Raw genomic sequence first — 15,887 nt, 5'->3', positions numbered from 1 at the left:
AGACGTGTTGATGGCTCTCTGCTTGCGACAAGTCGACTAGCACCAGTACGACTTCACCGCAAGCTTGACCACCCGCGGCACTCCACCCCTGCCACCCGCGCCGCCTAGGAACCAACTCTTGATTTGTTGGCTCTCAGTCGTGTCGAGGTCCTGAAACCACCGGCCGCAGCATGTCGTCGCGGCGGAGCCACGCGCCTCCGCCTCCAGGTAGGGCACCTGCGCCCACTCTCCGCCATCAGTCCGTCTGGGTTGGTGCTTAGCTCGTCCCGGAAGACACCTATTGGAGTGCAGTGGACCCTAGGACGAGCGCCTTGCAGAGGGCGCAGTCGAGGGCAAGGACGGCGCCGTCCAGCCAAAAGTAATCGCGCAGGCCGCCGGCGTGCCCGGACGGTAGACCACACGGCCTCGCCGCCCAGTAGTCCTGTCCCAAGCTGCGCCACCCGCACGCGATGCTTGAGCCGCGCTCGGCAGCCATAAACCAGCTGCACGGGGACCGCTTGCCTCCAATATAGTCGCCCCGGTACATCCAGAAGCCTGTGGGCTTGAGCGCCGCGTCCAACCACAGGTCGAGTGGCTGCATGCACGCCACCGTAGCATCGGCCCACACGCCGCCGTGGTTGGCCAGCACGTTGAGCCGCACCACGTCTGATTGTGCCGCCCGCCCACTCCTATCGTTGGGTGTCTGGCCCAGCAGACGATTCCTGTCCACGTACTGCGCATGTTTGTCGTGTGGTCGAGCAAGACGAACCTCCACGTCGGATTGTGCAGGCCTCCTCGCTTGCATTTCGCTGTGTTTTGAACTGTGCTGGCCCGGGCGCTGTCGGTATCTTCACCCTTGGGGACCGCAGTGCGGTGGGGGCCCCTGCACAGCTGGGAGTCCGACGCGAGAAGGCGTGATACCCAAGGGTGAAGTCTCTCTCTGTCGGTCGCGCGCTATCGCCTTCGAATGGACGCGCCCCCGACGTTTCTACAGTCTAGCACGCGCCAGTTCGCACCTGTGTCGAGCCTGTCTGCTGTGAGAGAGAGTTGTTTTGTTTAAATTCTACAGTCTACTCGAGTACAGATTCGCGCTCCCTTGAGCACTTGAGCACTGGATAGGGCCGATTCCGCGTGGTACGGGACCCCTCGATCGTCTCGCCCTCCCTCACTGGTGTGTTCATCGGGGGGGGTCATAACAAACACGGTACAGGATCGAGGTGCACGCTGCCGAAGCAGTGTCGTCCCCTCTCTCCCCGACGGTGATGGCGGTGTGACCGATCGAGCTACAAGAGGAGCTTGTTCAGCAGGATCCGCGCTCCCTATCTAGATATAGACCGGATCGGCAAAAAGTTTTCCCCTCCGCCTGTCTCGGCGGGCATGCCCCCCGCGATCCTGAGCTCGCGCAGCTGCCCCCGCCTCCACCGCTTGCGGGCGAGCACCCCGCGCCGACTTGCTTCGCATGCGGTGACCTCCCACGCGCTCCCTGGCCGCCCGCGCGACTCCTAGAGGACAGAGACCGTGGACGGACCCTCCCCGCGGCCGCTCGCGAGCGCTCGGTGGTCAATCTCACCTCAACCACCCTCAGCGCGCGCGCGAGCGCGCCGCCACTCGGCCGCACGCGCGCACACTTGTGCCTGTGCGGTGTGGACGCGCTCTGGACGCGCTCCTCTGACACACAGGCGTCCCACTAGGTGTCCGCTGGTCCTCGACACCGCTGACGTCGCCACTATCGCCATCTGCGAAGGCTTGGTGGCGTCGTCGCCACGCTGCCCAGCGACGACAGCGCGGAGCTCATGGCATCGTCCTCTGCGCCTCTCGGACTCGAGTTGCTCGTTCCCGCCGGCGTCGCACAGCTCGGCATCGTCCGCGCCCGCAGCGAGTACGGCCTGACCGACGCCGACCTCCAAGGGCTGCCCCGCTCAGCGCATCCCGGCGCTGGCGACGCGCACGAAGGGCCAGCCGTGTGTCTGCGACCCTACGGCCTTTCCCGACTGCCCGGGCCATGGGAAGAACGGGCTCTTTGGCCGGCGCACAGCGTCAAAGCCCCGGGACGACGCTGCGGCCGAGCGGCTCCTCCGCTACGCGAGGCCCAATGACAGCAACGCGGAGATCGCGAAGCGGCTCACGACCAAGAAGCTGTACATGCTCGACGTCTCCTACCACTGGCAGGGCCACCCTCAAGAGGAGCTGGTGCGGCCAAAGGTGGCGCTCAGACTCGAGCCGACCGCTGTCGCCGGCCAGTCAAATCCACACTGGAGCGCGCTGCCGTCGAACACGCTTCAGGCCGCCGCGGCGGGCGTTTGGATGGGCGGAGGGGAAAAACATTGCCGATCCGGTCTATTGAGAAGGAAATAAAGGGCTGGCGCTACCTAGTCTATGCTAAAAGAATTTTTAAACCGCCTCGCACAGCCGACAGGTGCGGACTGGCGCGGCTGGGCTGCTGGCAAACTAGAAGAAACACCGACTTGTTGGTATAAAATCGACGGAAGCTTTGGACGCGCGTCGCCCCGGGGGCAATCGAGTCCCGTGTCAACATTGTCAAAATCGCGACCTGCTAAGCGGTCAGCGGTCTGCTCGATGCTCCACGAGCTCCGTGGAATGCTAGACCGTCCCGCTGGAGGATGCACGCTAAAGGCCGGGCATCTGGGTTGCATCACCGAGCCGTCACTACTCCAGTGCCACCGCACGGCGCAGAAGCCGCCGCCTGCGCCCTCCGGCGCCGCGCTCAGCACCTCCAGTGCCGAGGTGCCTCCCAGCAGTCGCTCTCTGTCGTCGAGCCCGTCGCTGCCAGACAGTGGGACGCACCGTCTCTGTGGCACACCCGGCTGCCACCTTCCCGATCACCACGATGGGTCTTGCGAGCCGGTGCGGAGCAGCGCCCGCAAACACGGCGCCAAGGAGCGGTTCGATCCGAGCCCCGCTCGCCCACGCCCCAGAAAGGTGCCACGCCGCAGCCTCGACCTCCCCCCTCCCACTGCTCCTCCGCCTCCCTCGCCGTCCACCGCTGAGCATACCTTCAGCCAGCTCGTGGCTCTACGCAAAGCGCTGCACTCTCAGGCGCCAGGCCAACCGGCGGCCGCCTCCGGGCCGGAAGGCTGGACCGTCAAGTGGGTTCCGCGGCATGTGCAGTGCCCCGACGCACCACGTGGAGACATCTACTTTTTGCCACCCGGTGGCGGCGACACGATTGACTCGATGAAAGGCCTCAAGGCTCACCTCATCGCCGCTGGCCAAGCCGCACCTCCGCCGCCGCCGCCGCCGCCGCCAGCCGCGACCCCGTCAGTCCCTAGCACGCCCAAAGAGATCCTCCCCGCTACGTGGGCGTTTGTCGCGGCGTGCCCGAGCGTCGAAGGACGCGGGCTCTTCGCCCGCGCGCCACTCGTGGCTGGTCAGGCGGTTTGCGAGTACGGCGGGCCGCGACTCCCCACGACGATGCAGCGCGCAGGCGACCGCGGCTCCATGTACGCGCTCGCTCTGCCGCGGACGCGCATCATTGTCGATGGTAATGGAGACAGCCTGCCAGGCGCGTACTCGCTACCTCGCTTCGCCGCTATCTTTGCCAACCATTCGTCGCGACCCAACGCGGCGCTCGAGTTCTGGCCGGACCTGCTCGTGAAAAGGTCGGGCAGCATCGGGCAGTACTCGTTCGAGACGAGCGGCGCGATGTGGATCGTTGCGACAGAGGCCATCGCAGCGGGCGAGGAGATCCGTATCAATTACGAGGGCGGCGAGGGGCGCGGCGCATACTGGACGGGCGGCGCGCCAGAGGAGGTAAACTGGCGCGACTTGCGCGCCCCGCTGCCGGCGGGCTTCCCGACCCTCCCAGAGGCGACGCCCGCCATCGGAGTGCTCGACGCTATCAGGGCGGCGAACTCGCGGGGCAAGCGCCCGTCGCTGCCGGCCGCCCTTGTGCGATCCCTCGCGCACATCTACCCGGCGCCGGCCTTGCCATTGCCGGAGGAGGAGGCGGAGGCGAGGATTCGCCTGCTGGCGCCACTGCTCGCGCGCTCCGACAACCGCAAGACGTGGGGCCTGCTCGCCACCCACCTGCCCGGCTGGAGCGGGCGGCGGTGCTTCGAGCGGTGGGTGGGGGCTATGGGCAGGCAGCCGCCTCTGCAGGACCAGCAGGAGGAGGAGCAACGGCGCGCCCGCCGCTCGCAGCACTCGGCGATTCTGGCGACGATGCGGTAGGCGAGTATGTGGCGTTGGAGCCTCCGTTGCTGCGCCTGCCGTAAGTCCAGGGAAATCGTCGACATCGCGTCGGCACTCTCGACAGAGCGCCTGGGCTCGCAGAGGGCGGCCTAAACCTCACGAGCTGACCTGTGTCGCCGTGTCTAAGTCTGGTCATAAGTGAGAAATGGCACGGGAGCTGCGATTGTGTCCGCGGTATTCAGTCTTGTCACCAAACACAAACAATCAACTTGTTTGGTATTGTCCCGCACTTGGAGCACTTGGAGTGCAGTCGGTAACCTCACATCCAGGGCCGGTGAGCTGAGAAGCGCATCCAGCGAGCCGGATGATCGGCATCGGGCTACGGGCTAGAGAGCCCTGACCCCTAGCTAGGGGGGGGGCGCGCATTCGCAGGGCAAGGGCCTTAAAGTAAACACGGGTCTCCGAGGGTTAGTTCTGCGCTTTGGGTGTCCCCTAGCGGCGGAACGCCCCCTCTACTCGGAGCTAAAGAATACTCTCCGAGGGTTAGCCCCGCGTACCAGGTTTCCCCTTAACTGCAGGACGCTGCCCTCTACTCGGAGCTAGTGGACACGACACTAACTACTGATACGAGAATACATACCGCCCCCACGCAACTACTCGAAGATAATACGAGAATACGCAGCTGCGAGACGCCTATAAAGAAACAGCGAGGTAAAGTTCGGCGGCTATGATAAACCGAAAGTTGTCGTAAAACGCGGGCGAAAGCAAAGCAGAGGGCGGGCGCTTTCTGCCGCAGCGATGCCCGCAGCCTGTCGAGCAGCTTCCGCGGCGCACATGCGCCGCGGGGTTGAACGACAGCCGCGCCTCTCGAGCCACCCGTGCCACGCGCGGTGACGCGCACCCTGCGCGCCAGTCGGCGCACTGGCAGTACTGCACCAGCCAGCACGGCGTGGAGCAATGCATCCAGGGCATTGTGTTGGGCGCCAGCCAGCATGCCTCAGCACAGAGCAAGAGCGCATGCTGCGCACCCTGGCGCAGCACCAGCTCGCCTCCAGTCAGGCACTCTCACCACTGCACAGCCGCCCACGAGCGCCCGCAGCTGCACTGCTCAACCCTCAAGCTGAGGAGCCTCCCCTTGTTGTCGCAGCTTTGTGCAGTGTAGCGTGCGAGCAGCGTAGCGCCAGGCAGACCCGTGGCACGCCCGGGCGGCTGTGGGACGGAGGCCCGCCGAGCGAGTGCGAGCCGCATCGGCGGCCATGTCTCCCGCAGCCGCGAGCGAGCGGTGCAAAGAGGCAGCGTCGCGCATGCTTTTCCGTAACGGTTCCTCCTCCCGCTAACCGATCTTTTAACCCACCTGGAACCCATCTCTTGCGCGTTGCGGTCTCTCCACGCGTGCGCATGCATTGGATGTTATTCGAATATTTTATGTGTGTTGCTCTCTCTCTATGCTGAGAGAGCATCGCACGCCCCGCTCCCCATTGTTATGCGCACACAAATAGTGTGACGCCCAGCGAGTCCCGAGTGGCGTGCCTCTCCATGTGATCGAATGCGCGGGTGCGGCGCATGCACACACTAATGGTTGGGTAGTAGGGCTAGACGCTGTATGGTCGGGGGCCATGACCCATGTCCTTAAAGCCGTACTTAGACGACAAGAGCCTTTGGCCCCAAACCCGGGTATACCTGAAAAGCCTCCAGGTTTACCCAGGGCCAGTGCGCACTTGCGGCGCGCAACGCCTGCTCAAGTACGCGTGGGTTACCGTACCATGTGCTGCCGCTCTTATGCGTGCCTTAAGGCGGCTGCGGCGAAGCGGCGGGCGCGGCATGCCGATGGCAGTGCGGACGATGCGGTTGCGATGTGTTCTGCTTCAAGATCGTGGCGGTGCTTGGCATGCACTTCTGCGATCCCAATCAGCTCATCGCAACGAAGCAGCGCAACAAGCTGGCTGCTGGCGAAGAAAATTTGGGGGCTGCGCCGTATCTCGTTGATCACGGTGGGAGCCTCTTGGCCCCAGGCCGTGCCACGGCCGACTTAGCCGATGTAAGAGGCTCCCGCTGATCTTAGACCGCGCAAGCACTCCAGCGTGGCTAGCCACACTTAGACCCGCTAGGCCTCGAGGCTCAGTCAGAACTTAGACTACTACCCAACCAGTCACACACTCCAACTGCGAGATATTTACGTCACGTATATCGCACTGGGTCACGACTCACGTAAAAGCAACTCGATTGCTTTTACGTGGTTACGCGGCACGCGGCTATAGCTATTTGGGAGCTATTGCGTTACATCGGTATTTCGGGCGTATAGTCTATTTCTGATAACTTTTGTCAGCGACCAAGGGCCTGCGCGCGCAGCGGGGAAACCCGGAGCGCGGTACTAACCCTCGGAGACCCGTGTTTACTTTACGGCCCTTGCCCTGCGAACGCGCACCCCCAGGGCTAGGGCTCTCTTGCCCGCAACCCGATGCCAATCATCCGGCCCGCTGGGTGCGCTTCTTAGCTCCCCGGCCCTCTGGATGTGCGGACTGCGGTTGATGACTGCACTCCAAGTGCTCCAAGATGAAGCATGCCTCCGTGTGTGTGTGTGTGTGTGTGTGTGTGTGTGTGTGTGTGTGTGTGTGCTCACTCACTCACACGTGCCTCCCCATGTTTGTAGCCTGGCGTTTGTGCCGCTTTCATTTCATTTAATACGACGGCATTTACTCCCGCGCCCACAGGTCCGACAGGTTCGGCACCGCGCACCGCCTCGGCATACAAAATGCGCCTGCGGGCGGACCCTCTCCACCCTCACAGCTCACTCCCGCTCCCCCACCTCGATCTTCTTGGGCAGCAGCTGGTGCGACAAGTCCTCTCCGTGGCCTAGGCAGCCGTTGGCGCCCCTGCCCCAGGCAAAGAAGGCGCTGTCGGCGGTGATGGCGATGCTGTGTTCGTCTCCTGCCGACACAGAGACGACGCGCTGGCCAGCAAAGGCCTCGACCTTCTTTGGCAACAGCTGGCGCTGCTCATCGCCGTGGCCCAGCTTGCCAAAGCCTCCCAAACCCCAGCTCCAGACGGCTCCGTCGGCGTTGATGGCGAGGCTGTGGTCGTCTCCAGCCGACACGGCGACGACGCGCTGGCCAGCCAAGGCCTCGATCTTCTTGGGCAGCGGCTGGCGCTGCCGGTCGCCGTGGCCCAGCTGACCCCCACCTCCATTGCCCCAGCTCCACACGGCTCCGCCGGCGGTGAGGGCGAGGTTGTGGCTGCTTCCAGCCAGCACAGCGATCACGCGCCGCCCCGCCAAGGCCTCGATCTTCTTCGGCAGGAGCTGGTCCTGCCGGTTGCCGTGGCCCAGCTGACCAGAGCCTCCACAGCCCCAGCTCCAGACGGCACCGTCGGCGGTGAGGGCGAGGCTGTGCGCCCATCCAGCCGCAACAGCGACGACGCGCTGGCCAGCCAAAGCCTCGACCTTCTTGGGCAGCGGCTGGTGCTGCGTGTCGCCGTGGCCCAGCGCGCCCAAGCCTCCCTGGCCCCAGCTCCAGACGGCGCCGTCGGCAGTGAGGGCGAGGCTGTGCATACCTCCAGCCGACACGGCGACGACGCGCCGGCCAGCAAAGGCCTCGACCTTCTTCGGCAGCCACTGGGTCTGCTCGTCGCCGTGGCCCAACAGGCTGACGCCTCCACTGCCCCAGCTCCAGACAGCTCCGTCGGCGGTGAGGGCGAGGCTGTAAGAATCTCCAGCCGACACGGCGACGACGCGCTCGCCACCCAGCGGAGGGAGGCGTGTCGGCGTGTTGAGCCGCAGCACGCCCTCGCCGTGACCGAGAAGGCCTGGAAAGTCCTCCGCGTCCTCCTCCTCGTCCTCCTCGCCCTGTGCTGCCGTGCCGCACGACGAGAGCCGCCCCTCGCCGTCGATGAAGATGCTGTGCTGCATGCCTGCGGCCGCCCTCGCCGGCGGGTTGGACTCGCGCAGCAGCGCCGACAAGGACAGCCACCGCACGGCGCAGCCCTCGCCCTCTGGCTGCGCCGGCAGCTCGAAGCCGCGCTCTTGCGCCCACAAGCGGATGGCCTCCACCGCGAGTGAGCCGTGGAAGAGGAGCGAGACGGCCGCGACGCGAGCGATGTCGGCGGGGTCGCAGCGAGAGAGGGCGCGCACGATGAGCTCCGTGGGGAGGTCGAGGAGGCGGGCGGGCGGCGGCGTGTCTGGCGAGGGCGCGGCGGTGGCGGCGGGGGCGAGGCGGCGCGAGCGGCGGCGCGGCGGGGTGGACATCGCGAGAAAAAGAATTTTGTGCGGGCTCTCTCGCACGACACCGGGTACGGCTGTGTGGTGGCGGCGTGCCGTTCTCCCATCCCTCCCTTGGGTTGTGTGTTTTCTTTCTTTCTTTCTTTACCGGGTACGGGACAGAAAAGAGTTTTAGAAGAAAACTCCCTCGCACAACACTGGGCACGGGACTGGCGCGCACTGGCACTAACACAGGTACACCAAGAACCGCGTGCAACGAGAATTTACACCAAGCCCCAAGAGAGACGAGAGAAAGAAAAGTCAGAAAATCGAGTCCGGCGCGGCTCCTCCTTACCGCCCACGCAACCGACGGTGCGTGGAGCACTACACAATTTACCACACAATGGCAGGCGAAACACAGACCACATTACGAACTGAAGGGAGACTCATCGTTGGTATTAGCTACGCGTTGTCCAGCGGTCTTGTACGGGCACTTCCTGGCTGCGCAGAGACGTCAAAGCCCACCAACTTGAGCCCTCAAGCTCGGGGCGAGAGCGGCCCAAAGGCTCGAAGCTCGCGGGACACGGATCGCGTGGGCCAATCTCGTGGTCGCAACAGAGGACCTCTCCTCTATCAGCGTCGGTGCGTAGGATTTATCGTCCAGGAGCTAGTCCTGTAACTCGCCGACGAGGGGGTGGCGGGAGCGCTCGGCGCTAGGCATTGGACGATAGAGCCGGTCAGCCGCAGCAGTCCCAGGGTCTGCCATTGTCCAGCTCTACGTTTAGTTAGCCGCGGGAGCATCCTCCGAGCAGGCCCTGTTGCATCAGGGACTCATGCACCGACCCCAGTGGTGCAACTGCCGTCCGCCTCGCCGGGCAACTATGCGCACGCCCTGTTGGAGGAAGGTGTTCGCCTGGAGATGTCTCGGTCGAGCGCCCTCTCCACGCCGAGGCAGATGGCGTTGAGTCCACCAATTGCAGACATCACGGGTGCGTTGATGCCGTCATCGAGCCCGGCGGAGACTGCAAGTGCGGCGCTGAAGCCGATGAGCAAGAGAGTGATCGTGAAATACACGGCACTGAACCGTGTCCGCGTCTCCAAGTCCGCCACATGCTGCGACACCGCGGAGTCCGTCATGGGTCCTCGGCGCAGGTGGCTGTATATAGGTAACCGTCGACACATCAACGTTTGGAAGCGCACGTGGTTGGAGGGAACGGAAAGTTGGGCGTATTTTTCTTTTATCCCGCCGAAACTATGAAAAATGCTACATACACTGAAAATTGGGAGTTGTTGCTGTGGTGTACAGGTGGTAGTGTGGGTGGGGGTGGGGAGGGGGAAGCATGAAAGGAGCTGAAAGGGGGAGAAGGATCTGGTTGCCATCATCTGGCGTGCTGCCCGCCCTTCTCTGCCTCGCTGCCTGCCTGCTTTCAATGAGCGTGCGTCGCTGCCGGCGGCGGTCGACCCAGGAGCGTGGGCCATTCTCCTGCTTGTGCGACGTGTTCCGCCCGACCAGCCCAGACAAGCACGCCCGCAATCTGGCCTCAAGCGAGTACGACAAGGAACAGCAGGCTGCTGCTGTAGCGCTGGTATCGCATCCAACTGACGAGCTCGCCTTCAAGCCCGAGCTGCCAGAGCGCACGACTGGAAATCTCACACTGCGCCTCGACTCGCACCCCACCCTCCGCCACCCACGCCTGCACGCCAAGATGGACGGCAAGAGGGTTACTTCTGACGCCGTCAATCTCCTATTCGACTATCTCGAAGCAAGTCTCGCTCTCTCCCAGCAGAGCGTCGCGCTCTGGGATCTGCGGGCCTGCCCACTGCCGGGCCCGACACACTTTGCAGAGTGCGTCCGCCGAGGGCTTGAGCTTCGGCCTCAGCTCTCCGCCCAGATTCGGCTGCTGGTCGTGCTACTTCCTGCCTCCCTGCCGATGCGGCTTGTCGTCGTCACGTCCCTACGCCTGATGGTACCAAAGGTTCCAACGCTGGTGACGTACGATGAAGCCCGCGCCCTCCACTGTATGTCGCGGTTGAGGAAGGAGCGGGCCTGTTAGAGATGCGTGCTCTCTGCTCCTCTGTTTGCTCGTTTCCATGCTCAATTCTCGCTCTCTGTCTCTCTTTAAGTACTGGTGCTCTCCGTCTCTGTCTTCGCTCGATTCCGAGACGCCAGAGACGCTCTCTTACAAGGTTTTTTCTCACTTCGAGTCGCTTGCCGGTTCTGTGACTGTGTGTGTCTACTGTGGATTATGTGGATTTTTGTGATGACCCCACAAAAAACCAAGATAGGCATGCACCGGACAGATAGGACATGAAACTCTCCGGAGGTACTGGCGACACAGCTGGATCACGAAGCGGGCGGCTGAGCAGGGTCGATGGCCCGCTGGGCCTCAAAGGCTCCCACAATTTTGAACTCGGCCAGGATGCCCCGCGCGCGGAAGATGCCGACATCCGCTCCGATATCCTCCTTCACGGTGAGCCGTCCCGCCGTTAGCTGCAGTGGCAAAGTAGAGCCGTCGCCCTCCAGGAGCGCGTTGAAGTAGAGCGGACCGGGGGGAACGAGTTCCTCCTCCCCCGCCCGAATGCCAGTGGACTGAAGGCGCCAAGAGATGGCCTTTGGCACGTCCCGGTCATCCGTCTCCGAAATTTTCCAGAAACCCTCTGCCGCGAGCAACCTGCTTGGCCTCGCCAGTCGAACGGTGCCCTGAGGTGGGTCAAAGCCGGCATCGATCTCGAAGCGCACTCCGCAGTCGAGTCGCACGTCGGTCGACGCATCTGTCCTGCCTCGCGCAAGCGAGCCCGATCCGCCGAGGCTGGATGCGACGGCAGCACCGAGCTCGCACCGGATCGCCCACTCTGGCTCGCATAATTCGCTCAAGACAAGTTCGGCGGCGGCCGAGTCGGCAGCGACTGGCGAGAAGAGGTCAGCAAGCCAGTTTAAGCGGGCGGGCGGAGCACGCGGCGGAGACGGCCGGAGCCGATGCTGGGACACGAGAGCGGCAGCGAGCATCGCGCCACCACTCGCGGGCTGAAACGTGAATGCACAGGCAAAAGAAAAAACAGGACGGCAGCGGCGTCTCAAAACGAGGCCGAGGAGAGCGATGAGTCAGAGGATGAAACAGCAGGAGAGAGAACGAGGACGAGAGTGGGAAGAACGCGAGGTGGCATGAAGGTCGCTGCGAGAATTGGTGAGAAACTCAGGTGTATTCTTTTTTGCTTTGCCGGACATCATGATGAAATTCTGCAAAAACCTGGCCGGCCCCTGCCCTGCCCCTACCTACCTACCTACCTACCTACCCTACTTATGGGAAACTAAAAAAGAAATCACGCGAAGCGTGAAGGTGGGGTACCATACCAACTTAAAGTGATGGTTGGTGGTGCTCTCCTGCAACCACAGTCCTTCCTGTGACATGGCAGGCCACTCTCAAGCCCTACAAGCACCAGATCACCCATTTGAGGAGGGTTGACATCGTGATTTGCACGGAAAATTTCTTTTTCTGCTGTGAAAATTCCAGCGTGAAGAGAGGGAAAAACCCGACGGGAGGGCCCAGACCTACCCTACTGTACCTACCCCGTCATGATGTCCGGCCAAGCAAAAAAAGAATACACCTGAGAAACTGCGTCCACTAGCTCCGAGTAGAGGGGGCGTTCTGCAGTTAAGGGGAAACCCGGTACACGAGTAAAGCGTCGCGGGGACGTGCGGGGGGGAAGGGGCGGCACGGGAGAGGCGTGCTGATGATAGGCCTAGCTTTTCCTAGCAAAACACTGTGGGTGCGTATAGATTTCTTGTTAGAACGGCACGCCGCCCTGTGTTGCTCGCATAGGGATTTTAGGGAACGCAGAGTGGTTCTAGCCTCGTAGCCTGCAGAGTGCCAGAGTGCAGTGCTGGACTCTCACGACGTTTGCACTCGACCGTCGTCTGAGTAACGACTAACGTCTGCCTCTCTCTCCCGATCTCTCGTCGCAGTCTAAGTTAGCCTTGGCCTGACGCCTCCCTGGCTCACACTTAGGGAATGTCGTTCAAACGTAAAAGAAACATGCGGAATGTGTCCTCTCTGTCGCTGGCCGCAAGGTCGGCTCGAAGCTCTCTGACCGCCATCTCCATTTTGCGACCGCCCATTTTGCAGGCTTGCAGCCTCGTGGGCATGGACGAATACACCGCGTCGAGTCCGCTCGTCACTAACGACGCGGCGCGCCATGATTCGACGGCCCACTCCAGCGATGACACAGGCGTGCAGCCACTCGTGGCTGTCCGTGGCGACGCGATGCCGCCGCACATGGTGAGCCCGACCGGCGGAAGTGGCCGCCACAGTGAGCCTTTGTCCGAGCCGTCGACGGAGCTGGCACGGCCGACAGTGACGCCGGGCCACAGGAGGCAGGGTTCGCGGGCCCTGGAGAGGCTCACCGACACGGTGGCTCCCGCGGCTGCCGCCACGGCGGCGGCGGTCAGCGGCGCAGTCAAGGCGGTGGGCGCGAGCCTCCCGGATCCAATCTCGCTGCTGATGCCGTCGTCGCGGCGTGCGAACGACACGAGCTCGCTCCGCTGGTGGCTGGGCACGCTCGTCTCCGCGACTGCCTTTGTCCTCGGCGCCTTCTTCGCAGGCGGCGCACTTAGCTGCTGGGGAAGCGACTACGAGCGCGGCTGCGCGACACAGGCCGTCAACCTGCCCGACCACGGGGTGGAGACGGAGATGAAGCTGCTCGACTCGGTCGTCCTCCTCTACCTCGGCCTCTGCCTCCTCGGCGGTGGCGGCGGTGGCCTCGCCAGCCGCCTCTACCTGCTGCGGCGCCGCGCGCAAATCGTCGCGCGCGTGCGGAGCGGGCCCTAGATTGCTCGTCAGCGTGAGCGCGCACTCGAGACGACACGTACTCGGGCACACTCCACTGCGCTCCGCATCCGCTCTCCTCGTAGCTGGCGCATCACTAACCGCGAGTAGTGACTCCCCGTGTGTCCGCTTGCCGCAGGCGCGAGCTGGACGGCGTTGAGACGCGCGGAGAGGCGGGCCGACATCTCAGAGACACCTCGTAGACACCTCCGGCCCCCGACACCTCCTCAGCACGCGGGGCCACCCCGCGGCCAGACGCTGCCGCCGTCCCCGCCAGTCGGAGCCGTCCGGGACACGTCCACGGCGCGTCCGCAGGTGACGGAGCGGCTGATGGCGGGGCTGAAGCGGTCGATGGACTTGGTGCACGACCCGTCGCTCCGGCTCGCCCTCTCGTTCGAGGGCCTCTCCTACCGCCTCCCTTCGGGCGAGGCGGTCCTCACCGACGCTTGCGGCGAGGTGCTGCCGGGCGAGCTCACCGCGCTGATGGGCCCGTCCGGGTGCGGCAAGTCGACACTCATCAATCTGCTCTCCGGCAAGCTGACGCCCTCGTCCGGCTCCATCCGGCTGAACGGCGTGGAGCGAGAGGAAGAGCTGCCGCCAGCCGCCCACGCAGTCACGAGTCGCTCTGCTCCGTCAGGCCGCCCCGCGCGGTCGACGCGCGAGGTGCACAAGCTGATCGCCTTTGTGCCGCAGGACCAGATCGCCCGAGATCACCCGAGATCACCTAGACTTGCTCGAGAGCACTGCTCGAGAGCACGCAAGCTCCTCGCCCTTCATGCCGCACTCATTGCTCCATCCACGCCTTTCCTCTGTCTGTTCACCCGCTGGTCGGCCCGCGCCGCAGGAGGACGTGCTGCTGCCCACGCTCACCGTCACCGAGTCGCTCTGGGTGTCCGCGCGGCTGCGGCTGCCTGCAGAGACGCCCGCGTCGCAGCTGAACGAGTGGGTGGTCCGGCTGGTCGACTTGCTCGGTCCGGCAGCACGCCGAGGGGGGCGGCGGTGCTATCGAGAGAGGAGTGTGACCGCTTCCGTCGCTCTCTAGGCCTGACGCACGTCAAGGAAAGGTCATGGAAAGGTCTAGGAAGTGTCTAGGAAGTCTTCCTCGCTCTCTAGGCCTGACGCACGTCAAGGACGCGGCCATCGGCGACGTTGCGCGGTCGGGCCTGCTGCCGGGCGGGGAGGGCGGGCCGGCGTGCGTCACAAGACGCGCCCACGACACGTGTCCTATAGGAGGGGCCTCTCGGGCGGCCAGCGGAAGCGAGTCAACGTCGGGGTGGAGCTGCCGACCCGTCCCTCCTCTTCCTATTCACACCCTCTATCCCGCTGAGCTGTGAACAGGTCGAGCTTGCGGCCGACCCGTCCCTCCTCTTCCTATTCACACCCTCTATCCCGCTGAGCTGTGAACAGGTCGAGCTTGCGGCCGACCCGTCCCTCCTCTTCCTCGACGAGCCTACCTCCGGCCTCGACTCGACCGCCGCCCTCGAGCTCTGCCCGTGCCCCCTAGATGCCCCCCTAGATGCAGCCTAGATGCGGACTACGGACCTGCGCCCGCCAGCCAGCAAGGACTGCGCGCGATCGCTTGCCACCCCCTCGTCCTCACCAGAGGCTCAGAGTGCAGCGCGCGACGCCGCACGTGCACGCCATCAGAGTCGCCCCCGTGTCCACCCCCCCGTGTCCACCCCCCCGTGTCCACCCCCCCGTGTCCACCCCCCCGTGTCCACCCCCCCCGTGTCCACCCCCCCCGTGTCCACCCCCCCGGGTCCCCCCCCCGTGTCCCCCACCCCCAGGCTCGTGCCTCGTCGGCCTCGCGTCGCACGGGATCGCCGTCTGCGCCGTGCTGCACCAGCCGCGCCTCTCTCTCTTCGAGCTGACGCAACCAGCCGCCGCCGCCCGAGCCATCCAGGCGAAGGGCACGTCCATGACACGTCCGGGGCGTGTGTGCCGACAGGCACAAGCTGCTCCTGCTCGACCCGTCGGGGAGGACCGTCTACATGGGACCCACCGAGGCCGCCGCAGACCACTTTTGCAGCCTCGGCTTCCGCGCAGCCTTCGAGAGCTCGCGCGAGAACGTGGCCGACCTGCTGCTCGACGCGATCTCGGGCGCCATCCGCCCGTCGGAGCAGACAGCGGCGCCGTCGGACCAGCAGACGCCCCACGGCGCGAGCCAGCCCCTCACCCCTTCGCCCCTCAGCCGAGGCCGCGGCCCCCGGCCCCATCACCGCCGCGAGGGGCGGCGACTAGGCGCGGCGCGCAGCCTCGACCTCGCCGAGGCGTGGAGGGCGGCGCGCGCAGACACGGCCGCCGGGGCGGCCGCCGCAGCCGCCGAGCTTGGCGCCGTGCAGAGCCCGCGCCGGCGGGCGACGCGCGCCGCCGCCGAGATGTCGACGCTGGACCGGCGGCTGCGGCACCACCACGGCCGGCGTACTGCGTCGGGGTGCCGGCAGCTCGTTCTGTTTGTTTGGCGGTCGGCGGTGCGGCGTGCGCGGCACGGCAGGCGGGACCGCCCGGCCCCTGAGCCCGCTCGGAGCTGCTCTGCAGGTGCAGCACGCGCGGGACGGCGGGACGCTGCTGCGCAACGCAGCCATCGTCGGCGTGGCGGGCACGCTGCTCGGCTTCCTGTACGAGGGCACGCTCGAGAAGGCCGTCTGCGCGCACGTGCAGGACATCCCCTTCCCGAACGGCCCCCACGCTTGGGAGGTGCGGCACTCTCTCCAGCCGCCCGCTCCGGCTTCACGCTTGTC

General features: G+C 64.9%; 4 protein-coding genes across 4 annotated transcripts in view; 2 read left to right on the top strand and 2 right to left on the bottom strand.

Moving 5' to 3' along the window:
• Positions 1–36: 36 nt before the first annotated feature.
• On the bottom strand, positions 37–784 carry EMIHUDRAFT_213543 (hypothetical protein; the record flags this gene model as incomplete). Its single annotated transcript, XM_005764710.1, has 2 exons — positions 37–88; positions 297–784. 2 exons carry the CDS (start codon positions 782–784, stop codon positions 37–39), a joined length of 540 nt encoding a protein of 179 aa, XP_005764767.1.
• Positions 785–1,772: 988 nt separating this feature from the next.
• EMIHUDRAFT_104217 (hypothetical protein) lies at positions 1,773–4,170 on the top strand (the record flags this gene model as incomplete). The annotated part of the gene is made up of 4 exons (XM_005764709.1): positions 1,773–1,841; positions 1,903–2,181; positions 2,614–2,724; positions 2,920–4,170. 4 exons carry the CDS (start codon positions 1,773–1,775, stop codon positions 4,168–4,170), a joined length of 1,710 nt encoding a protein of 569 aa, XP_005764766.1.
• A 6,497-nt stretch (positions 4,171–10,667) lies between these two features.
• On the bottom strand, positions 10,668–11,330 carry EMIHUDRAFT_104216 (hypothetical protein; the record flags this gene model as incomplete). The annotated part of the gene is made up of 1 exon (XM_005764708.1): positions 10,668–11,330. One exon carries the CDS (start codon positions 11,328–11,330, stop codon positions 10,668–10,670), a length of 663 nt encoding a protein of 220 aa, XP_005764765.1.
• A 1,027-nt stretch (positions 11,331–12,357) lies between these two features.
• The window catches only part of EMIHUDRAFT_104215 (hypothetical protein), a gene marked incomplete at both ends in the record, with an annotated part of 5,644 nt that continues 2,114 nt past the window's right edge, over positions 12,358–15,887 (top strand). The window contains 8 exons of the mRNA XM_005764707.1: positions 12,358–13,131; positions 13,462–13,809; positions 13,991–14,117; positions 14,260–14,338; positions 14,377–14,419; positions 14,554–14,639; positions 15,095–15,617; positions 15,685–15,843. Coding sequence (XP_005764764.1) covers positions 12,358–13,131; positions 13,462–13,809; positions 13,991–14,117; positions 14,260–14,338; positions 14,377–14,419; positions 14,554–14,639; positions 15,095–15,617; positions 15,685–15,843 — 2,139 coding nt within the window. The remainder of the gene's footprint in view (positions 13,132–13,461; positions 13,810–13,990; positions 14,118–14,259; positions 14,339–14,376; positions 14,420–14,553; positions 14,640–15,094; positions 15,618–15,684; positions 15,844–15,887) is intronic.

This window comes from Emiliania huxleyi (assembly GCF_000372725.1).
Source record: "Emiliania huxleyi CCMP1516 unplaced genomic scaffold EMIHUscaffold_58, whole genome shotgun sequence".
NCBI classification, from domain to species: Eukaryota; Haptophyta; order Isochrysidales; family Noelaerhabdaceae; genus Emiliania; species Emiliania huxleyi.
This window is presented reverse-complemented; position numbering and strand designations above follow the sequence as displayed.